Here is a 24,216-nt window from a genome sequence, read left to right on the forward strand (position 1 = left end):
AAGGTGATCATAATGTAATAGTTATTGGTGGAAAAGGCTGATTAAAATGACATGGACATTCTCTGCTCGGCAGAGCATAAAAGGGAAGGAATGATACAAAACAGCATGTATTGTTTGTTCCTTGCCAAATTAAGAATTATACATTGGCCTACTCTTTTGTACCTATGGCAAAGTGTAAATGACCTTATGAATTGTGCATAAAGTATTTATTAATTCTACAAACTTTTAAATAAGTCGAACAATTTGAGATGAAAAAGTTCCCATTGTGAAAATTATACCGTTGTCATGCATAGGCCACATTGATTAAAACAAGTCACATTTTTCAGACAAAAACAAGTGTACAGGAGCGGTTTAGTATGACACCTTTGTATTTATTATCTGCTTTCTCAAATTACAGATGAAGGAAGTGCACCCCATACAGTGGGGAGAACAAGTATTTGATACACTGCCGATTTTGCAGCTTTCCCACTTACAAAGCATGTAGAGGTCTATCATTTTTATCATAGGTACACTTCAACTGTGAGAGACGGAATCTAAAACAAAAATCCCCCAAATCACATTGTATGATTTTTAAATAATTAGTTTGCATTTTATTGCATGACATACATATTTGATCACCTACCAACCAGTAAGAATTCTGGCTCTCACAGACCTGTTAGTGTTTCTTTAAGAAGCCCTCCTGTTCTCCACTCATTACTTGTATTAACTGCACCTGTTTGAACTTGTTACCTGTATAAAAGAGACCTGTCAACACACTCAATCAAACAGACTGCAACCCCTCCACAATGGCCAGAGAGCTGTGTAAGGACATCAGGGATAAAATTGTAGACCTGCACAAGGCTGGGATGGGCTACAGGACAATAGGCAAGCAGCTCGGTGAGAAGGCAACAACTGTTGGCGCATTTATTAGAAAATGGAAGAAGTCCAAGATGACGGCCAATCTCCCTCGGTCTGGGGCTCCATGCAAGATCTCACCTCGTGGGGCATCAATGATCATGAGGAAGATGAGGGATCAGCACAGAACTACACGGCAGGACCTGGTCAATGACCTGAAGAGAGCTGGGACCACAGTCTCAAAGAAAACCATTAGTAACACACTACACCATCATGGATTAAAATCCTGCAGCGCACGCAAGGCCCCCCTGCTCAAGCCAGCACGAATAAACATTTCATTTGATCTGTCCGTTGTAATAAAAAACATTGTGCCACACAATGGCAATATAAGAAAAGCAAAAAAGGAGAAATTCAGAAAAAAATACAGAAATACATGTCTGAGTTTTATTATTATTTTTTTCATTGTATTTTATAAACTACTAAAAACATTTCTGTTTTAGAATTCAGCAGATACTGGAACGGTTGCAATACAGGTAGCTGGAGCTGTATATATATTTTTAACAGCAGTCAAAATCAAGGCAATAAAAGAAAAGATAATTAAATAACCTAAATCAAGCAGTTACAATATTTACAATTGCCTTTTATTTTGTTCGGTAGCAATTCAAATAAGAAAAACTATTCATTAAATATATATTTTTAAATCAAATGATGTTATAACACAAGGGATCTGCTGTTTGAGTTCGTAAAATAAAGGTTTTTAAACGTGTACTATATCCACTTGCTGTAAACGCAACAGAGCCTATTTTACCTGTCTGATTTTGCAGCAATCCGTCTCGGGCTATTCTGAGCCACAATCCTGTGCACAGCGGATTCATGATTAAAGTACCATAATTTCCGGACTATTAAGCGCACCTGAATATAAGCCGCACCCTACTTTCATCTGTCATTGAAGAGGCAAATAACATTGTCAGAGGAAAAGGGTGGCATATTGGATGTCCATATCTCATGGGATTTTATGAACATTTTTTACATGCTTTTTCAGGTGGGCTGACTGCGTGAAACTCTTGGGACATTGAGGACAGGAATGTGGTTTCTCCCCTGTGTGAATATACTTATGCCTTTTCAAGTTATTGCAGTCTAAAAATCCTTTCCCACAGTATGAACACCAGTGTCTCTTCTCCCCATTATGCCACCTTAAATGCATATTAAGTTCTACCCTCCTTGCAAATTTCTTTTCACACAGGTTGCAATGAAATGGTTTCTCTCCAGTGTGCATCCGTAGATGGGCTTCCACATCTCGTTTTGTGAAGAACCCCTTGTTGCAGATCTGGCAGATAAAAGGCTTAATCCTCCTGTGCACCATCTTGAGGTGTTTGGTGAGGCCGAAACTATAGACAAAGCCCTTCCCGCACTGTGGGCAGACATGGATTCTACCATTGCGGTGCACCCGTCCATGGCGTTTGAGACCTTTTGAGTCTGTGAAGCCCTTCCCACAGAGCGTGCACGAGAAAGGTCGGCGACCAGTGTGGAGACGAACATGGCTTTCTAGGGCTGCAACGCTGCTGAGGACACGACCGCACTGCCCACACTGGTTCTTGAGCAGGCGCCTACCAATGACTGATAAAGGCTGTAGTGGTGATATAACAGGAGGTCCTCGGACAGGTATGGGGAAGAGAGAAACACTTGGAGGGAAAACTAGCGATTGATTCAGGGATCCTGGTGATTTTGTGTCTTTCTTCACCCCAGTAGGAGGTTTTTTATTGGCTAATACTGTAGGAGGAGTCCAGATGGCTTTAGCTGTAATTTTTTTCTCAGCATCACTGTTCTCTGCTGACTGGCTTGTTTTAGCTACATTCTGCAACTTTGATTGACTGGAGAGTCTCATTTTGGCCATTGTTTTGGCTTTTGTTGCTTTAGACAACTTGTTACCATTCACCACTCTTAAATTCTTTTCAGGACCGGTAACATCTGGACTTAATCTGTTGTTTTTAACAACAGTAGATTTCCTTTTACTTTTAGGACTGACACCACCTTTAGCCAATTTAGGCCACCTAATACTTGGGGAACCAGGATTCAACTTAACGTTTTTAGTTCTAGCCTCGTCGGAAGTTATTCTATACCCAGGATTAAAGGAACTGGTTTCCCCTTTAGTCAGTGCACTGCTAGTAAGATCTTTAGGTAAGGTACATTTTCTACGGCAGAAAGAAGGCGACTCCTTGAAGATCACTTTAGGGCTAGTCCCCTTTGGGTCCACACAAGTGGTTTTAGAACTTTTAGAGCTAGTGCAATCCCTAGTTGAACTAATCCTTCCAGGACGCAGAGAAATGCTTTCAGTCTTTTTTGAGCTATCACTTTCATGAGATGAGCTACCCCTTCTAGGACTTGCAGAAGTGGATTTTGTCTTTTGAGGGCTTGCACTTTCTTTAATTGAGATAGATTCTCTGGGACTCATCTTAGTGGATTTAACCTTTTTAGAGCTAGCACTTTGTTTACTTAAGGTTGACCTCCTAGGGCTGACAGAAGTTGATTTAGCCTTTTTAGAGCTAGCATTTTGTTTAGTAAAGTTAGACCTCCTAGGACTCAGAGAAGTTGGTTGTTCGGTTGTGGAGACAACATCTACAGTAGACCGGGGACTCAAAGGAGTGGATTCTCTAGTAGCCTTAAACCGCTTAGAATTGACAGGTGGATCACTAACAGTCCTTTTGCATCCAACACCAGATTGTCTAGATCTCCTGGGACTCAAAGGAACAGGGTGATCAGTTGTCTTGGTTGGAGATGTAACATTTTTAGTTATTTGAGTTTTGAGATGACTTTGGCGTTTGGCCAAAATAGATTTTTTTTGTAACCTTTTCTTGACTCCAGTTCTGGTGTCTGCATTGGAAGCTGTGGCATCCATTGAGTAATTAGAGGAAGCCTATAACAAAAAGGAAAAATAAAGAAATCAACTTAGCAAACAGTCGCAAGAGTGGCCAAGAAATACATTAAGTTGAACCCTAAATTAACAGTATAATGCCATTGTGAGGAAAATGTCAGACCAGTGAATAAAACACCAATGATACCATTCACACCCAACATTTCACAAGTAAGACATTCGTCAATGGAGGTGCAAATCACTTCTTTCACAACGTATTATCTTAAAAATTAAATGGCCTTGTAACTGCCTTCATAGGGCCAGCTTTCGCTGCTGCTACACAGGTTTCCCCCCACGATTGAGAAGACCTCCAAACAGCACAGATTTATAAAAAAAGTTTACAAATGATCATGTTCTTCATAAGCACTGGGTTTGAAAAGGAAACTGTTCAAACAGATACTGTGCCAAAATGATCAAGGCTGTATCCACATATCGTTAGATTACTTGTTAATATAACAATGATCAAGATCATACCATACGTTGTAAAGTAAGTAGTGATGGATGTGATTATCATATATTGTACAATGAGTAGATAACATGAAAACAAATGAGATCATGTCCATGTGCCTTAAGACAAGTCAATAACTTAATTATTATGACAGACCGATGCACCAACCATCAATCCCATTACAGCCCTGGTAGATTATTATTTCCCATGGAAGACTTTCTGAATATGTGGAATTAGTAAAAGTACTTTGTCTTCAAGATAATGGAATTGATAAATCAACAAAGGAGTGATTACTATTAACATACCTTTGTTGGGTCTTCCGTAATAGGTTTCACTGCCAGCTGCGCAAGGAACTGGGCTTTAGTCATCTGTGAATGAGGACTTGGCATGTCCTTGGTGGTGATTGGAGTAAGATGAATGATGGCAGCTGATGATTTCTTTTTTGTAGGTTGGTCATTAGGTGATGCCAAATCTTGCTCTCCAAATTCAATTATATCCTTATCCTCATTAGAAGTAGGTAAACCAACTCCGCCAGACACAATTCGAGGCTTAGTTGTGTTGATGGCCAATGTTGAGTTCTCAAAGTTTGGTGTTGACACCTTGACTGGTGTACTGCCTTCAGAGGATAATGATACCTTCTCTTGAATAACTTTTGGCTGCTCTGTCATCTGAGACGTATTCACAGGCAGAACCACAGGAGTTTCTTTCAAACTGGGACACAACTCAGTGGATGACACAAGCGTCTTTGATGGCTGCGTTGATATAACCATAGGTGATGGTTTCTCTTTTGTGATACCTTCTTTCAAGTTTTCAGAAGATCCATCTGTAGGCAGTCTTGAGACTTTGACTGCTTCTTTGGCTGATATTGGAAACGAGAGCCTAGTTAATCTGACCACGGCGGAGAATTTTGGTGCAACAATTTGCGTTCTCACTGGAGTCACAGAGGGAGGCACTGGCCCCATTGACGTGTTTGAACTGGGAACGTTTTCTGTACGGGCTTTCATTAGCTCAGAAACAGAGACATTTTGTTGGGGACATTCTAAAATAGGTTCTGATGTTTCACTCTTGTTTTGAAACAACACTTTGGTTTTTTCATCTGAAGCAATCTGTGGACTCACAATAATCCTTAACTCCTGTGACGGTGAAATCAAATTGGGTGATGACAGCGTAACAGGAGCATCTGATTTGGCTGTACCTTGCATGGTTTTCACAGCGATGGTCTGTGAATTAAACTTCCTTGACGCCAAAGCTGACACTTTTCTTGGAATTATTATTGTTAATTTAGGTTGTTGTGGGGGCCCTGACAATGGCTCTTTTGAGGTTGTGGTCGACTGTGAAGGGTCAGCAGAAAACAATTTCATGGACGCAGCGTCTATTATTTTCTGAGGAACAGAGGCTTTAAAAGGGGTTCCGAGAGGCAAGCCAGCAGTTAAGGAGTCTGGAATTATACTCTTTTTCTGTGCAGCAACAACTTTTGACACAACAGCAGGAAGCTGAGACGGAGATAAAGCTCCTATTTTAGGAGGTTTTAAGAAGGATACTGATCTTGGCATGGCAATTATTTTACGTGAGACCGCCTTAAGCGGTTTGCTGGTTGCTACTGATAATGGAGAAGCAAAAGGTTGATCTTGAAGTGCCCACAGAATGCTTTGAACTGCAACATCTGTTGAGGGAATTAAAGCTGTAGTAGGTTTAGATGGAATTACTTTATGCTGTTGTTTTGGTATGACAAAGTCAATGTTCGACTGAAGCACATTGCTCGGAGATGTATCTGAATTTACTGAACAGTAATTTTGTTTCTCTATGGTCGATTGGTCTTTTGTAGAGAGTTCTGTAATGGGCAGATTGCCTGCAGCTTTACGCATTTCAACATGAAGCGGTGGTGTCTGTGGCTCTGTTGGGACCTCAACCACAGTTTGTAGGATGCTCACATGAGAAGCACTCTGGGGTTTAGCCGGTGCCGCCATAGCCACTGTTGACTGATTCATTGCTTCAACTAACAGCATTGCATCTTGAAGAGTTACAGAGCTGAAACGTTCTCTGGACTCACCTTCGGGAGGGTTTAATGTTTCAATTAAAGATAAAGATTTAGTGGATGGAGTTTGAATTGACATCTTTTCCTTTTCCATGGAAAGTTGTTTGGGTTTAGAGGTTCTTCCCTTTCTAGAGGAACATCTTATAGCTACAGATGGTACTGAAACAGCCGGAGAACCATTTTCTTCCATAGGTTGTTGCTGACATTTGGCTTGCTTTGGCGGCCGTCCTCTTCTACGTCTTCCTGACAACTCAGGCTGGGGATGACCCTCCCCTTCGCCACTTTTTGATTTTTCTAATGCTTGTTCTTCATGGAGTTGTTTACATTTTGCAAATTGTTTCCCTGCATAATTCAGAATAATATCAGCCTGTTCATTTACTGATGTTTTGCCCTCCTTTGGACATTGTTGGTTGACCACATTATGAGCAACCACCGATAGGTGCTTTTCTGATGTTAAGAGTTCTTCCTGTGTTGTTGATATCTTTTGACTTGCTTCAGACTCTTCTTCTATGTTGTTGTTTAATGAAGCAAGTGAGAACACTATTGAAGGCACCAATATAGGCAATTGGTTCTGAGCTCCTTGTAGACCTCTATCGCTTCCCAAATAGGGTTGTTCCAGGGATACTGGGGTCTCTTTTTGAGGCATGGTTATTACTCCAGTTGAACTTTCCTGGTTAATGGGATGCCCTTCTGTTTCAGTTGCACAGGCAGAGGCCTGGGGAGGATCTATCAGTGAAAGAGACATTGTAAAGGAAACAGTAGAAGAACAAATGAAGTCAGAATGGTAAGGAAGAAACCTAGACAAATTCTGTAAATCTTAGGAACTATCAAACTAGTTGAGAAAACAGTAAGTTTTATCTCTTTACCTGGTTGATCACCTGAAACTTGCCCGCAGACCTCCATTGGCTCAACTTCCTCTTGCTTCATGACAGAATGCGAAGAAGAATCATCGGAATCCTGCGGCGGATTACATTTCTTATTTATTTCCACAACAAATAGATGGGAAAAAAGATTGTTGATTGTTAAAATACAAACGCACCTCCTGTTTGACAACTATAATGGCCATTTGAGTAGCTCCCTCTCCATAATTGTGGTCGTGCAAAGTGTTATCAATTTCCAGATGATTCAAAGGTTGACATTGCTCCACTTGCATCATTCTGAATGGAACAAGATCTGTAAAAATAGAAAAGCAAAAAATAAATAAATGAGTAATTTCCGTGACTTATGTCCTGAATCTTTAAAAAAAATGTAAAAGTCAAAAGGTTGAAACTGCTAAATCCCTAAATACTGGTCCAACCTACTAGATTGTTTATGCTCAATTTCCAATTCATCTGTATTATGTTCATGGTACTACTTAGATAGTTTGAGTTTTTTGCTTGTAAGTAGTAATGTCAAGAGATACTTTGTACTATGTTGATGCCAAAACTCTGAAATCTGCCTGTAGTCAGGGAAATACATTTAAAAAGGTATTCAATTGTTTTCTTCGCTTTTGTAGCTCCCTTCATACCTATTGTTGAATGTTGCACGTCATGCATTGAAAGAGTTTGGTTCTGACATATTATAGTATGCTACATAAGGGGGAAAAAAAAATTGTACTAAAAAGGAAAACATGAGGTTTGGATAACACTGTTGGATATTGCGATGAAAATATCCCTTAAACAAATACTTAAAAATACAGTGTGACTGTCTTTCTGCAGGTTCACTGCCAACACAGGCCCAAGCAGTAAGTAGCCTATGTAGAAGTTAAAAGCGTAAATGGATGGCACATGAATTGCAGTCCAAGCAGCCTTACGTATACGTATACAACGAAGGTTGCTATTGTGATAACGATAGGTTTTCTATATATAGTGCAGCCCTGGAGTATACAGTGGTATGCAAAAGTTTGGGCACCCCTTAGGAAAACCACTGCATCAGTTTGTCACTTGCTGAGCTTTTGAAGCAGCAACTTCATTTTAACATATGTTATACCTTATGGTAACAGAAACATCTCAGTAGTGAAATAACTTTTATTGGTCAAACACAAACATGTTTATGTGCATTCAAACAAAAATAGGCATGTGCATAAATTTGGGCACCCCTAAGAAATAATTCCATTAATATTTAGTATTGCCTCCTTTTGCTGCAATAACGGCCTGTAGACGCCTCCTGTAGCCACAGACAAGTCCCTTAAGCCTGGCAGGTGGTATTTTGGCCCATTCTTCCACACAAAACGTCTCCAGTTCAGTCAGGTTTCTTGGCCTCCGTGCATGGACAGCCTTCTTCAAATAAATCCATACATTTTCAATGATGTTAAGGTCTGGGGACTGGGATGGCCATTCCAGAACATTGTACCTGTGCTTCTGCATGAATTCCTTGGTGGATTTTGATCGGTGCTTAGGATCATTGTCCTGCTGAAAAATCCAACCCCGGCGTAGCTTCAACTTTGTGACTGACTCTAGAACATTCTTGTCAAGAATCTCCTGGTACTGTAAGGAATTCATGTGGCCCTCAACTTTAACAAGTTTTCCAGTACCTGTGCTAGCCACACAGCCCCATAACATGATAGATCCTCCACCAAATTTTACAGTGGGCAACAAGTTCTTTTCATTGAATGCAGTGTGTTTTTTTCGCTATGCATACCTGTTCATGTTATGACCAAATAACTCAATCTTGGTCTCATCTGACCACAGTATTTTGTTCCAAAATGCTTCTGGCTTGCCCAGATGTGCTTTTGCATACCTCATGCGACTCTTCTTGTGATTAACACTCAGGAAAGGCTTTTTGCACATCACCCTTCCAATGAGCTCTTCCTGGTGCAAAGTACGCTGGATTGTGGAACGGTGAACAACTACACCATCAGCAGCCAGATGTTGTTGTAGTTCTCTGGAGGTGGTCTGTGGCTTCTCTGTGACCATTTTCACCATCCTTCGCCTGTGCCTTTCCCCTATTTTTGTCGGCCTACCACATCTTTCCTTCACACGGACTGTTCCTGTGGCCTTCCATTTCACAACTACGTTTCTGACTGTGGAGACAGACAGTTTAAACCTGTCAGATAATTTTTTGTACCCTTCTCCTAATTTATAATGTTGGATTATCTTAGCTTTCAGGTCAGTGGAGAGTTGTTTTGAGGTCCCCATCTTGCCACTCCCTAAGAAAGAACCTAGGCCAGGCACAGCCAGCTATTACCTATGTTAAATAGCCTTTTTCATGATTGGTTCCACCTGTCTTTGTAATTGAAGGTCTAATGAGCTAATCAAAGCAATTTTGTGCAGCAACCTGTCAGCTATAAATCCGTACAGGTGTTGAAATGAATGCTATTTACAAGGGTGCCCAAACTTTTGCACATCCCATTTTTTGCATTTTATTTTATTATAATAAAACTATGTAATGCTACCCTAAGAATTTTGGTCTGGAAAACACTAAAACGTCTACATCTTTGTAGGAAAACAAATGTTGTTGCTGTGATCTTCTATTATAAAGGAAAAGCAAATTGTCATGAAATCTCAGAGGGGTGCCCAAACTTTTGCATACCACTGTATATCATTCAGCACAAGTCAAACACTACTATTGTCTTTTGTGGTGACCTTTCATGTCCCTTTATGACATAAGCTTGTATTGTTTTATTTAGAAATAGGGGTTCTAAACTGGCATTCCATCACACCACAACACAATAAAGGCAGGTCTGCATTACAAGAAGAACGCATTTCTGTTATGTTCCTAGCTTAGTCATTTGTAAAGTTTGGCATCTAAAGTAGAAGAGAAACCATACAATGCTATCTAGGCTGAATGCTTTGTAGCAGCATTTACAATCAAGTCCTGTCATTAGGATTGTATCCAGCACTGTTGATTAAACTATACATCCAATCAAATGTGTATTTGTAACTTTAATTGAAGGCCTCATTCTAGCCTACAAAACAACACAAACGTAACATTTTTAACAATTGGCATGGTCCTCACTCTTCAGACAAAAGGCTACATGGTATGATCATATCCTACCTACTGTTACAACATTTTTTGACCTGGGTGGGTACACTATAAGGTAAAATAAGAATTCTTTAAAGTGTGTCATATAAAGATTTTTAAATATTTCCATTATCACCTTATTTAACTCTACAGTATGCGACTTCCCTCCATGTGCACACGAGACAGATGGGAAATACTATTATTAGGTCTGCATTCAATTAAATTAAGAAGTCAAATGGTAGGTCAACTGAATAAAAATGTATAATGTTTGCATGTTTATACTCCCATAATGTTACATGGCAATATTGCTGTCGGTACACCCGGTTACAAAGCATTTAGCGGAAATAGCATTGTACGGTTTCCCACGTATTTTGAACCCCATGCTTTAGACATAGCTAAGCTAGGTTAAGATACTTTACACGTCAACAGCCATGGGCTGCTTTTTGTACTCAAGAGAACATGAATACACACCTACTTTTGGAAATTATTTTAGTTAGGATAACCAACCATGTTGTGGATTGTAGTCATCACAACTTACCGCATTGAATAGCTTGATCACGTTGCTCAGTGCCGTCGCTGGGCCCTGGAAGAAGCTCCCGTTCTCCGGAAATGATACAAACAGTTGGTTGGTTTCTCTCACTCGCAAACTGGCAGCATCTTGTTTTGAGTTCCTCGTTCTCCTTTTTCATGTTGGATATTTCTGCCTTCAGTTCGTCGACCATAGTTTCGAAAAGTTTCGTGGTCTCTGCGATTGCAGCCTTGAGCATACTCTCCATGACGGAAGAGTATTTTGTCTGAAAATTGTCCGCAGACATTATTGTATCTTGGTATGGTGTTCCCTTCCTTCCAAAATTCGATATAAGTGCAATTCTATCAGTACATTTCCTATACCGTTAGTAAAAGCACGAAATTAGGAGCAGCATCGACATGGCCCCTTCCCGTTGTGGACGGCGGACTCTGCTGTGTGTGACGCACTTCAATGAATGGGGGGGGGGGGGGTTCCGGTGATACGCTTAAATGCCTATAATTGTGTTATTATATAACTTAAGTAAGAAAATAATAATCGGGAGCATGTGTCAGCTATGCATGTTAATATTGCTCTGTTTACCAAATCCAGACCAGGAAGCACTAGTCTAACAGACGCCCTTAATTCAGAAACGATTAAAATTGTCCTTACTCCCGACCCTTATATTTCTATATAGGAAGTGCGGTTGTTTACGGAACGAAAGGAAGTGGGAAAGCTTAACGTCATTTGTAACGTCGGATAAGAAATCGAATTACTTTAGCTAACAAAGCCAACTGGCTATGAATATAAACATTATATATGTTATGCATTTGTGTTATTGTTGGCTACAGTTGCTTATAGCATAGAGTTTGAAATGTGTAACCGTGGAAACACCAGTGCAGCAAGCTAGTTAGCTAACGTTTGTAAACAAGCGACTTTACAGTTTGTTTAGCATTAGATTAGGTTCGTCGTAAGGGAAGCACATACACAGTACTTGTGGACCGACCAAAATACTGTATATATAGTATACCGTTTAAATTACATGGTCTGAAACCCGTGTTTAATCCACTGGCACAACCAGTTTAAAGGGACCAAAGCTAGCTGACAGCTGCTAGTGTACTAGAGTTTGAAGTTTGCACAATGGCCGAAACTATTGTCACGTTTCAGTCCCAACTTTCTGGTGTTATGGAGACGGTCTTCAAAGCAGCCATGTATGAGATCACCCGGCTGGTGGAAGACAGTTTTCTGGAAGAGGTAACACGGTGCAGGGAGCAGGTGGAGTCCCTGAAGAGGCGGCTGAAGTTGTCGGAGGGTCGGCGCAAAGAAAGAGAAGGAGAAAGGAGGGCAAGGTGTCTCGACTGCGGGAGAGTAGGGGTGTCCGGTGAGGAAAACCCCGAAGTGTTAGGTAAGTCTGTCTGGTGGTAATACGCGTCTTTACTCAGCCATTGATACATCACATTATTTCCAATGAATATCACAGGGAAATGGCTCCTAGAATATCCTCATTAGTTATCATTCGTATCAACATTTGCTTTAAATGTATTTGCAATACCAAGTGGTGTAAAGTACCCAAGTAGATTTAATCAAGTACTGTATGTACTTAACTTCAATTAGGAGGGACTTGTATTTTACTTGAGTATTCACATTTGGTTCTACTTTTACTTCTACTCTACTACAATTCATAGGTAAATCGTTTCATTTTTTTTAACTTCAAGCTCGCAATGTCAATACTATTGTACTTGAGTTACATTTTCAATTGCAGGACTTCTAACAGAGTAGTCCTACACTGTGGCAGTTCTACTTTTACTTAAGTACAATATGTAGTACTTCTTCCACCTCTGTCGACAAACACAGAACTGATGCGTGACAGGACCTTGATGTAAAGGAGACACAGCATGGTTGCCATGTCTGGTCAGTCCAGGGTTTGACTTTTATCGTTCTATCATCAATCTCCTTGTTCAAGAGCCACTGCCCTTCCAATTTCTCTAGCAATCAATGGACCTTTTATTATCCAGTTGCAAATATCTCAGTAGAGGAATATAGATAATTGTGATTTCATTTGTGTTTGTGTTTTAGTGGCAGAATGTTATTTTCATGAAATATATGTATTTATGTTTACAATACGCAACATATATTTTTTTGCAAAATTCAGAAGCGACTTTATTGCCAGGTACGTTTCCACATACAAAGAATTTGCATTGGTGTATGGAGGTTCAAACATAAACAACATAAGGGAAGAAGTTGTAAGAGAAGATCACATTTACAATGCTTATATAAGTAAACATTTTTAATAAACAATATAACACTTAAAAAGAATAAAGACAATTATTTACACCAGATAAAAAATAAACTAAAAAACGTAATAAAATGAATACATGACAATATAATGCAACTGCAGCATATTGTCATGTATTTAAAGTATATCGATTGCTATTCACTTCATGTTCTTGTTGCACTCATATTGTTCTGTTCATGGTTCTGAGGCAAACAAGTTTAGCAACAAGCTGGTGTAAATACAGAAGCAGTTGGCAACTAAGGAGCCAGATTGCTATGGCTAATCTTGCTCTGAGTTACCTGGATGTGTTAGCATTGTTTTGTCTGTATAACAAACCAATGATGCAAATGATGTATCGCATATCTTATCAAATTATATGGAAATGTTGATTATCGCGATCGCCACACCATTACAGTGTGACCCATTGTTAGCCTTCCTAAATCCTCAACACAAATGGGAGTATTAATGATTGATCTATTTAAATAAAACACATTTTGCCTGTCTTCTGCCACAGATAAAAGTCTCAAACAGGAAAGTGTGATTCAAGAAGAGATGACTGGTCCCCAAGACAGCGATGGAGAGACACAGGGCCGTGAAGCAGATGAGGCAAAACCCATGAAGGCAACACTGGTACAGAGCAGTTTGTTACACTTTTATAGCTCCAGTAAGTTAGGTTTAAAATGTCTTGGGAGTTAAGTTGTGTACGTAATGACATCTTTTTCAGTACTTTTTTAAAATGATGTGTAATAATGTCTTTACTGCTTTGGTGGCAGTTTTATTTTCTCAAATGTTGATGAAACCATTCAGCTGTCTTTTTGTATAAAAGCTCAGTCAGTCATCCATATTGTCCGAGTAAAAAAGAAAGGGTACATACTTTCTGTTACACTTCTTTCTTATGTCATCTGGAAGGGACTTCCTTATGTTCTGTTTGTTTCATTTAATCATTTTAATGCTGCTACTTATCTTTTGTACTGTGAATGTGATTTAATGTGTGCTTGCCACTTTACTTCATACTGTTTTATTGAGGATTTTTATACTGTCGCTTTGCTGTAACAATGTAAATTTCCCCTCTTGATGATGACAAAAGAATTCTGATTCTGATTAAATCTTTTAGCATTAAAAGGGTTTACGGTTTACCAATCACAACAGTGTCGGCTGGCTCTGGTTTCAGACTGAGGGTGAAAAGAGGTGTTGCATGACAGGCAGTATAATCAAAATAAAGAGCTTCAGAATCGGAAATGCTTTATTTATCCCAAATTGGGATTTTTTTTGTTACTGCAGCAAAATACAATACAATATGAACCATATAAAAAAATTAGAAACAAAAATAGGAAATATACAGATAGTGAATAGTGCAATGAAATGGAATATTAACTGAAAATACAATATAAGTGTACAGTGTGCATGTTAAGTCCGGTTAACAGAGAGAAGACTTTTTGAACATTAAAGCATGTGGATATGTCACAGTAAAAGCACAAACTACAAATATTAACCTGAAAATTAGCATAATGTGTCCTCTGTTATCAGAAGCACCGGTAGATTTAAGCGTATAGTTTCTGTTCAGGCGAGTTGAGTTAAATACCCCCTGCAATAATTGTTTCTGCTCTTCTTACAGTCTGCAGGTGTACAGGGCGAAAAGCTGGATAGACTGTTTAAAGAGGAAGCCCTTCAGATCACACCAGAAGCCAATGTGTCTGAAGAGAGATGGGGAGGACATTTGGATGGTCAGTGTTTTCATATTCCAAAGAGACATTTTACCCCTAAATCAAAAATAAACTTTTTATTTCTTTTACCTTTTATCGATCAAACTCTTTTGGTGTGAGCTTAAAAAATGTTGCCCAAAAAATTATCTTCAAGAGAAGGAAGACCTTTCTAAGTTCTATATGAAATAAAATAAAATGTTGCTGACCTTTTTTATACAAAGCAACATACAATGAGTGCATTCAACCATGAGGAAACAAACTCCTATAAAAAAATAAAAACAACCCTACAGGAACAGTAGCTACTAATTAGCCAAAAAACATGGAAAGTGCTACTGCATTGGCTTCTTATGAGCACAATATTTCTAAGTGCCACACACAGAGGAGATATATTCTTTTCTAGATTGATAAATAGCAGTAAAAAAGATGTGTAAGTAAAACATATTTCTGATTTTGGGGGGATCTTCAATCACCTAACATAAGTATATAGTCATTTGTACAGAACTATTTTATTGGAAAACTACACAAAATATGTATTATTATTTCTCTAGATTAACTCGATAGATACTACTAGAAATATGTATTTGTGATGTTTGGGTGTTCTGTACCTTAACTTTTTATTGCGCAACTACAAAGCTATTTTTACAGTTTTTAATTGCAGTTTCTTCTTAACAACATATCCCTAATTGTTGAAAATCCTCTCCTATTAGAGGGATCAGGTCTGCCGGGGCCCAGTAAACGTTTCATTGACCAGAAAATCCCAAAGTGCCACATTAGCTGGGATTGTGGCTACGACCAGAGGCCAGAATCAGGCCAGCACGGACGCTCGGGCGACCCATCTGAACCACTTTTCCAAAACAGGTATGGCTTGGAAGATTTGAGTGGCTTTGACAAGACTGGCTATGGAGACTCCAATATGATTGACATTGGTAACCTGGATGGGTTACAAGAGTCGCCATCCCACGTAGGTGAGGATCTGAGTTACATGGGTCACTATGAGGGGGATGTGGAAGCACCAGAAGGAGCTGAGCATCAAGTTTACCAAACGGCTGCCGTGCGAAACAGAAGGGCTGCGGTCGGTTCACCTGCAGGGTCTCCCTCAAGGAAAAACATTGATGTAGGTGGAGAGCTCAGCTGTTTGTTGATTAATGAGGAGGGGTATTTACAAGACCAAAGCATTTTGTACCCAGAACATGTTTCTGGTGACCAAGTAGGCAGGTTGAATTTCAGGGGTCAGGGACTATGTGATGAACCTACTTCAGAGGATATATATGCGCCGTCATACAGTGATAACTCAAACCTGGGAGAGAGGCTGCAGCATCAGGTGGGAGGGAGAGGGGGGAGGAGGCATGCTTGTAACCTGTGCTCTATGACCTTCCCTGATTCGGCCTCACTAAAGGGCCACAAGCAGACACACAAAGGCCCCTCACAAGTGCTGCCGTATTCCTGCACACAGTGTGGAAAGACCTTCTCTCAAGCTTGTAACCTCAAAGTACACCAGAGGATTCACTCGGGGCAGGGGCTCCAACTCTGCAGCCACTGTGGGAAAGGTTTCCCGTCTTTCGCGGACCTGAAGACGCACAAGTGTGGCCAAACGGGAGACAAACCTTACTGTTGCACTTTGTGTGGGAACAAGTTCAGCCGCCTATGGAATCTGAAACTGCACCGAAGGATTCACACACAGGAGAAACCTCATAGGTGCACCATGTGCGATAAGAGCTTCACGCGGGCGGACATATTGAAGGTTCATCAGCGCACACACACAGGGGAACGGCCATACTGCTGCACTGTGTGCGGCCTCAGCTTCAAGCGATTAGACCATTTGAAGTCACATCAACGGAAACATGCAACCGATGTTTGAAACAGGGGACATTTGGAGAGACTGCCAGAAATGTCCATATTGTTTATTTTATAAGGAGATTTAAAAAGCAATACTTTAATTGATGAGCCATGGATGTTTTTTTTCTTTTTTTTCTCCTCATCTCCAAATGCTTTGGTTTTTCTTGGGTGGTATTTAAAATATAAGACACTGATAAAATACTTCTTCTTGTTGTTACTGACAGAAAAAAAGACTTTCATATTTCATAGTCCTTGTTATTACATTACAGAATTAAAATAAACCAAAGAATTATGTTATTTTCTCTCTAAAATGTGCTTTTTATGTTTCACTCAATGAAGTTATTTGAAAAAAAGATTAATTATTTGGAACAAAACAAGAACATTACATTTTAGGTAGTAAACCTGCTACTTCCTATTTAAATGCCTTTATTACAGAAATTCTCAAAGTCCTAAAAAATAATAATTTAAAGACAGATGTAATGCCTTAAGCTTTAACTCTAACCCATAAACCGATGCTGCTGATGTTGCAAATGAGGATTGTAGGAACAAAGACACAGGATGGCATGATCAAGATTTTAGAAGTTAGATAAATATTTTCAGGGTTCTTAAATTATTTCTCTAGATGACATTTCAGTGGTGTCTCTTTTTCAGTAGAGGCAAGATGCTTTTGTTAGAAGAAGGATAGGATTGGAAGGTTTTTTAAGAGGAAGGAAATCAATTTCACAGAGGTTGGTCTAAAGGACTTTCTTTATTTGTGGCACACGAGAGAGAAACCATTTTATTATAAACATCAAACCCCTTTTCCAGAGAGGGGAAAATAAAAGGAACAATGTTTGTGAATTGAAACATTAAATTCAAGTTGGTAAAATGTTGATTAACCAATTAAATGAAAAGTACTCAAGGATGTCTAGAAAATGTGAATCAGAACCACTTATTTGTAAGTCTGTTTCCTCACAGTGTAAGGAAGTCTGAACCTCTATAGATAAAGTCAGATACTTATTAAGTTTTGTCTGGGTGTTCTATTTTTATGTGTGTCAAACTCCTAACATATCTGCTATTAAAATATGGTAAGGAATGCCAATATCAAGATAAGTATATATTCATTTCATTGCAACACTCATTATTTAGTTTAAAGCTCAAACACCTTTTTTTTAACGTTAAATTGTATGATTGGCGCAGCCTATCGGTGTCCCTTTTATTAAAACGCGTTTTGTTATTCACTCAAACTTCAGATAAGGCCACCGTACTACGTCTTGCGTGACGTCACGAGCAAAAACAAGAACCACCAGCGATTGATGAAAAGCTAACTCCGTTTAACGTTTAGTACACATTAATCTGCTACATTTAAGAGCCCTTACACTAACGTGTAAAAAGACAACTAAATTAGGCTCGACTATGGTTTATATAGTTAGTAGTTGTGTAACGTTACTATTTGTTGACAATGTGACGCGGCTAACGTTTGTTAGCACACAAATGCTACCGTTAAGCTAAGGAATCACATTAGCTGGGTAGCTAGGTGACAATATGAATTGATATGAAGTAATTTCGCGTCAGTAAAAAGCTCATTGGTAATCGTTAGTTCAGCTTGTTAACATCCGTAATTGAATTGATATCATTGTATTGCCCCTTAAGGAAAATTAGAACAACAAGGGGATGTATGACAACTGGTGTACAACGTAAACAACCTGTTGTAGCTTTTTTTTCAAGAAGAACTATTGAATCGGGGATTTTTCCTTAACTCTAATTATTCTTGTTATAAGAGACTGGACCCTTATAGCCTACACTATGTCGAACCTGGACACCCTCGTTGTAACTTTCCAGACCCAGCTCTCGGATGTGATGGAGACCGTGGTGAAGACTGCTATGTATGAGGTCACCAGGTTGGTAGAAGACGGCTTCTTGGAGGAGATGCAGCGCAGGACCCAGGAGGTGGAGGCCCTGAGGATGCAGCTGCAATGGGCTGAGAGAAAATTACGGGACCGAGGAGGGAAAACTGGGAAGTGTGTCGACTGTGCTAAGGATGATTTGGAACTGTGCAGTGATGCAGCAGAAGAAATGCCCAAAGAACAACAGGATGGTAAGAACAGACAATCAGTAATGGAGAACATATTCAATTCCTTTATTTTTACCATACTGTGTAAATATACTGTTAAAGTGAAATCAGTGCATTGAGGATGTTGAGTAAAAGCCGGGAAATGTACCTAATGTGTCAAAAGTAAAATGACACAATGGAAAAAAATGTCCTATATGACAGTTGTACTTTTATGTACAGTATCATTAAACTTTACTTACAAATGCGTTCTTTAAAAAAAATGCTTATCTACAATTTTGTATTGGACTGTGATAAATGATTATTGTTGCTCTACTGATTATTTTAACTGTTCATTGTTTTGTTTGATTTGTAAAAAAGTAAGAAATTAGCAAGAAATGCTGTCACAATAACCCAAAGTGTCCAAATGACAGTTCAAACTCAAAATAATACAATTTGCCATCTAACTTTTTGTTAATTGATAAATGTTTTAAGCTGTTCTCGCTCTGTTTGTAACTTAACAGCATAGTTTATACATTTAAATAATCATTAATTTATGATTTACCAAAAACTGTCAGATAACTGTAATGGAGTACAAGAATCTGACGTTTTTTCAGTTCACTAGATTAGTTAATATAGTTAGTTAAATTTCACCAGTGCAAAGAAATACTCATTATTATTTGATCGTCATTTAGAGCTTGTTTTTTTTCAGACATGGAGGAGGGCTGTGCTGTTAAAGAAGAAGGTGACTCTGAGGAAAGTTGGACAATATGTTGCACACAGGAAGTCCTACCAGAATCAACACACGCAGCAGACACTCCTGCTTCTACCCTCAGCCCCGGAAGGAGATCTCAGGTGGGTCACAGGACTTTTTATTTGAAAATGCACTGATACTTTACAAAAAACTATTCTTGAGCTTCCTGACTGTATTCAGAGGTTGTTGAAACTACAGAGGCTGTATAATTGTCCTAATGCTCAAAGACGTCTAGGTATGTTTAAAACACAACGGTAAGGACATTTAATAATAACTGTCTATCTGGCAAAGGGGGTAACTTATGGAATAGTTGTTGTGACATTGAATATAGAACGTGCAGTTTCCCTAGCAAATAACAATTTTGTTGTAAACGCTTATACAATTAAGATGTTTATTAGTTCGGATGAAACATTGGAAAAAACGTTATGAGGTGGTAAAAGTGTCCGTCAATTAACTTCAGCCAAGGGTCGCACAATTAATCAAAATTACATCAGAATTGCTGTATGGGTTTATCCAACATACGAATTGCAGAAAGCGCAGTATTTGAAAACTATGTGAAAATATAATTGTGAATTAAGGATATAGGTGCCTCTTATATGTGCTGGTCTACATATAGTTCACTATAGACTTAATACAATATTGTTCAGTTCTGATCTTCCAAAAAATCATATTGCTTTTGCAATTCCAGTCAAAATAATTGCCAATAGATCTTTTTAAAATGTTTTATTATGCAGCCCTACTTGAGCCTAAACCTTATCCATCAATATTGTTCGTCTTTAGGATTCATTCTTTTATCTAACTTGATTTAATGTGCATTATTTTGGAAACACATTTCTAAATGGAACATAACAAATTATAATTACTGGACCTAGTTTTGGCTCTGAGAATCGAGCAAAAGAAAATCTAAATGAAACCTTATTGTGTTATGTGTTCTCTGTGCTGTTTAGACAACAGGAGAAGAAGACCGGTTGCCAATGGTTGATGTGAAGGAAGAAGAAGTGAGTAACCACTCCAAGTCTTCTGTTCATTGGAGTTGTTCCCTTGATGGTAAGTTATTATTGTTCTCACCTAGGTCCATTGTTTATTAAATATTCTTAATAACACATCAAATTAAATCAATATTATGATTTTTTAATGAACTTAAATCAATGTATACAACCAACTTAAAAATATCCCAAATATTGTTTTAATACAACCCATTTTCTACGTTTTTTTTTGCCGAACCAGGACCTCAATCACACAGCTCTACTGAGATGGCACAACCAAAACAGACTCAAGAAAACAGTGAGGATTTATTTAGGAATGTTACGAAGCAAGACCCACAAGTCTCTGCTGCGTATGTATTTTCAGCAGTAGAGGAAGAAACTCAAGCGGCTACAGATCCCTCTTTCGAGGTGGGCGATGGTTGGACTCCTGGACTGATGCCGAATCACAGAGTTTCAGCAGAAAATGTCTGTGATTTCGCTAAATCTAGTAGTCCCACTGTTACTGCGGCTGTTCTGGTTACCCAAGAAAGAGTTCACATGTTATCTTCACGCTCCCCAAAGGCAGCCCTGCAAAACAGTGACGCCTCATGTGTGACCATCAAGCAAGAGGTTGTTGATTCTGACGGGATTGTGGAAAGTGAGCCTAAAGAAAAGAAGAAGTCTAGGATGACGTCTTTCTCGTGTTCAGTAAAACGACACAGAGTGAGCTTGGAATCACTCAGGCAGCACCACATTTCCCACAAAGCCGCTGTGCAGCTACATTCCAAAGTGGGCACAGGTTTCAAATTGCATGCTGCCCTACAGCACCTCCACAGACCCACAAAAAAGCCGGCTCCCGCACTGTCTGTATCTCACGTTGGAAACCCTCTCAACAGAACTCCCTCTACGTCTAAATCTGCTCCACCTCCACTTCCACAACAGGCACAAAACCGAACCACTGCCCCATGGGTCAGCGTCAAAACACATCCTTCCGAAAACTCCCATCACGCTAACCCTTTACCCCATCCAGACTCTCCCTTCGGACCGAGGCACCTCCTGCGCTGCAGCCAGTGCGGGAGGTGCTTCCCCCACCCAAGCAACCTGAAGGCCCACATGCAGACGCACACAGGGGAGCGGCCTTTCTGTTGCTCCCTATGTGGACGCAGCTTCACCAAGCTGAGCAACCTCAAGGCCCATCGGAGGGTCCACACCGGGGAGAGACCGTACTGCTGCATGGCCTGCGGCAAACGCTTCACGCAGAAATGTAACCTGAAACGCCACCAGAGGATCCACCTGGATGTATGATGAGCAGACAGCAGGTGAAACGGAAACAGACACGTTTGGGGGGTTTCTCTTTTTGGAGTACGATGTAGCGATGAGCGGCTGACACCGTGTCAAGTTTTGAGCCTTTTTTACCATTTGTGGGGAAACACATTTGAGCAATAACTGTACATGCATTTCCAATCAGCTTTTCTAGGGATGCATCAATTTCAAATTTCTCATCCGATGCCAATTCCAGGGTTTAGTCTGATAAGTGATCGGAATGACAGTGAAGATTTGGCCATTGCTGATATTATCGATAACAATTTGGCCAATGCTGAGATTTTGATGAAGGGTTGGCCAATACTGATGTGTATATTGACAATATTTCCAACATTCAGATTAAAGATTTAGAAAGACGGTTTGGCCAATACCGATGGGGATGTTTTTCTGCTTTTTAATTTGTATTTATTTATTCCGCTGTTGCGGGTTGAAATAATTATATTTTGTATCCTAAAATAATATATAAATATATTTTACAAAAGCCTTTTTAACCTGCTATACAAATAACATGTCATTTTTAAAGATTAATATTTGATATGTGCGTTTGATATGCGTCATCTATTATTACCCATATTTTCTTTACTAATAAGACATACAGTATTAAATAGCATTACATTTGCAATAATCAGTGCATCCCTGCTTTTTTCTTATTTAACTTTTTAATTTCTTCATCATTAAAACTGAGTGGAAATACTGAGAAGTTGTAACCTTAGCATAATCTTGCAATCATAAGAAAGTTTTTAAGTGCGAAAGTGGATGTTTGGTAAAAGCAAATGTTTTGTTGTGCTCATCATTAGTCCTGTGCATTTCAAAAAGGTCCCTCCACTACTTATTGTAGTATTACTAGGATCAGAAGCAGTGTTATGTGAAATAGGTCAGTTGTCAATAAAAACGTATTTATTCTGTGAATAATGTTATTGTTCCCTTATTGTGTCTCCACCATGCCTGTATGTATACTTTCTGTCTCTGAACATGGATCAGGGCCTTTAAAAAATATTGGTCCTAATGTAAGTAATCATCAGGGTAATTTCATAGTGATATACTGTATAAAAGTTCAAATGCAATTTTCCCCACAAATGATGGTGTTTGATTTGCTTCAGATTTGTTTGGCCTTCAATAAAGGTTAACTTCACCTACTGAAGAACTGACAGCACTGCCTTTGGAAGAGTTGACACACAATTAAAACCATACACTTTAAAAATGTGTTACAAAATACAGCTCTGTCAGTAAATAAAAGAAAAAAGCACCTCCAAATGTACCCAGTGTTACTGCAATAATGTAGTAACCTTCATTTATCATTTGGTGTCAGCCTTTCACCTAACTGCAAATACCAGGAAATATTGTCCAATGATATGAGGCCTAATGTCTGGATGCTACTGCATTAATGAAACAGAGAATTCTCATTCTAATTTGTATTAACTTATTCCATTAGAGTAACAATTTATGGTTAAAAAACACACTGTAGACATTGTTTTACTCCATCATGTGGCCAAGCGTGTGCGTGCCCGTGTGTGTTTGTGGTTGTTACGTATCACATGTTCAGGATTAAGCTCGATGTGTTGTATCTGTAGTTAGAGTCAGAGCAGCACTGTGCAGGTGGTACAACCGATAACATTTTAATCGTATTTTCAAGGTGAGGAAAATAGCTGCAGAGGCTAAACTCACTGTGTGTGTGTGTGTGTGTGTGTGTGTGTGTGTGTGTGTGTGTGTGTGTGTGTGTGTGTGTGTGTGTGTGTGTGTGTGTGTGTGTGTGTGTGTGTGTGTGTGTGTGTGTGTGTGTGTTTTGGGGGAGAGAAACTGTGGATTAAAGCAGTGCTTTTTATCTAGATGGTATCTATTGTTTTTGATGTTTTAACCCAATAACAAGAGAAGTTATTTTAAAAGAACGATTGAGAAATAACTACTTAGCAGTGAGCTTAATACATCAGTTCTGTGAAGTGGTGGTGGTGTGTGTGTGTGTGTGTGTGTGTGTGTGTGTGTGTGTGTGTGTGTGTGTGTGTGTGTGTGTGTGTGTGTGTGGTGGGGGAGGGGGTCCTGAAAGCAGCTTGTTGTTTTTCAGTTATATTCGTGGATATGGGTGAGTGCACAGTTCTGTATTTAAACACCTTCCTCTATTATATATAACTGTCTGCGTGTTTCAAAGCAATGTGTGTTTGTTAAAATCAGAATACCGTTACGTCTAGTGATCTACAGTGTTTGTGCGAATTGCAGAGTGTTGGAGATATTGGTCTTGGATAAGGTGACCAGATTGCTGAAACAAAATCCGGGGACATTTTCGGTTCAGAGGCGTAAAAATCTCCAAAACTTGTAGTGTTTTTAAGTTTGAAACACTGAAATGTGGACTTTATTTGATCATTTCAGTAAAAAAGTAACACTCGTATTTCTCCTTTTGATTAATACAGTGCTGAACGTTGAAAACAAAGCACTAAAGCAAGTTATGGCATACATTTTAAACTGCTTAATAAGCACCGTAACTTTCATGAAACGCATTTCTCCGTCACGATCGGCTGTTTCCGTGAACGGCCGAATGCTGTGTCACGATAAATGTTGCGGCTGCAAGGCATTGTGGGACAGCATTTTCTCCGTTCCTTTCGTAAAGGACGGTTCAGTGTTACCTAAGCTAAAGAACGTTATAAAGGAAGTTTCAGAGATCCTT

General features: G+C 39.3%; 2 protein-coding genes and 1 long non-coding RNA gene across 4 annotated transcripts; 2 read left to right on the plus strand and 1 right to left on the minus strand.

Annotated features, from left to right (window-relative positions):
- Nucleotides 1-350: 350 nt before the first annotated feature.
- Nucleotides 351-11,305, minus strand: LOC134864520 (uncharacterized). Its single transcript, XR_010165844.1, has 5 exons — nt 10,709-11,305; nt 7,268-7,401; nt 7,095-7,185; nt 4,499-6,954; nt 351-3,748 (listed from the first exon to the last, which is right to left on the minus strand). It is a non-coding gene; the product is annotated as an uncharacterized LOC134864520 (long non-coding RNA).
- si:ch73-109d9.2 (uncharacterized protein LOC565042 homolog) lies at nt 11,180-17,572 on the plus strand. The gene is made up of 4 exons (XM_063883534.1): nt 11,180-12,080; nt 13,465-13,580; nt 14,566-14,674; nt 15,361-17,572. The coding sequence occupies exons 1-4, from the start codon at nt 11,816-11,818 to the stop codon at nt 16,509-16,511; spliced, it is 1,641 nt and encodes a 546-aa protein (XP_063739604.1). The 5' UTR covers nt 11,180-11,815; the 3' UTR covers nt 16,512-17,572.
- Nucleotides 17,573-17,737: 165 nt separating this feature from the next.
- Nucleotides 17,738-23,881, plus strand: si:ch73-109d9.3 (zinc finger protein 354A). Of its 2 annotated transcripts, XR_010165843.1 has the most exons (5): nt 17,738-18,566; nt 19,231-19,373; nt 20,220-20,319; nt 20,500-22,296; nt 23,872-23,881. XR_010165843.1 is itself a non-coding variant. In XM_063883535.1 (4 exons), the coding sequence occupies exons 1-4, from the start codon at nt 18,275-18,277 to the stop codon at nt 21,540-21,542; spliced, it is 1,578 nt and encodes a 525-aa protein (XP_063739605.1). In that variant the 5' UTR covers nt 17,738-18,274; the 3' UTR covers nt 21,543-22,472. The 2 variants fall into 2 exon arrangements, 1 of the variants encoding a protein (XP_063739605.1); XM_063883535.1 differs by lacking the exon at nt 23,872-23,881 and having other exon boundaries at nt 20,500-22,472.
- Nucleotides 23,882-24,216: the final 335 nt, after the last annotated feature.

This window comes from Eleginops maclovinus, chromosome 5, assembly GCF_036324505.1.
Source record: "Eleginops maclovinus isolate JMC-PN-2008 ecotype Puerto Natales chromosome 5, JC_Emac_rtc_rv5, whole genome shotgun sequence".
NCBI lineage: Eukaryota > Metazoa > Chordata > Actinopteri > Perciformes > Eleginopidae > Eleginops > Eleginops maclovinus.

What these genes read in the sequence shown, in the direction of transcription:
- si:ch73-109d9.3 (XM_063883535.1), top strand. Translation starts at nt 18,275, where the DNA reads ATGTCGAACCTGGACACCCTCGTTGTAACTTTCCAGACCCAGCTCTCG. An exon ending in GCCCAAAGAACAACAGGATG is followed by an intron (nt 18,567 to 19,230) that starts GTAAGAACAGAC and finishes GTTTTTTTTCAG; the next exon opens with ACATGGAGGAGGGCTGTGCT. An exon ending in GCCCCGGAAGGAGATCTCAG is followed by an intron (nt 19,374 to 20,219) that starts GTGGGTCACAGG and finishes TGTGCTGTTTAG; the next exon opens with ACAACAGGAGAAGAAGACCG.
- si:ch73-109d9.2 (XM_063883534.1), top strand. Translation starts at nt 11,816, where the DNA reads ATGGCCGAAACTATTGTCACGTTTCAGTCCCAACTTTCTGGTGTTATG. An exon ending in AACCCATGAAGGCAACACTG is followed by an intron (nt 13,581 to 14,565) that starts GTACAGAGCAGT and finishes CTCTTCTTACAG; the next exon opens with TCTGCAGGTGTACAGGGCGA. An exon ending in ATGGGGAGGACATTTGGATG is followed by an intron (nt 14,675 to 15,360) that starts GTCAGTGTTTTC and finishes CTCTCCTATTAG; the next exon opens with AGGGATCAGGTCTGCCGGGG.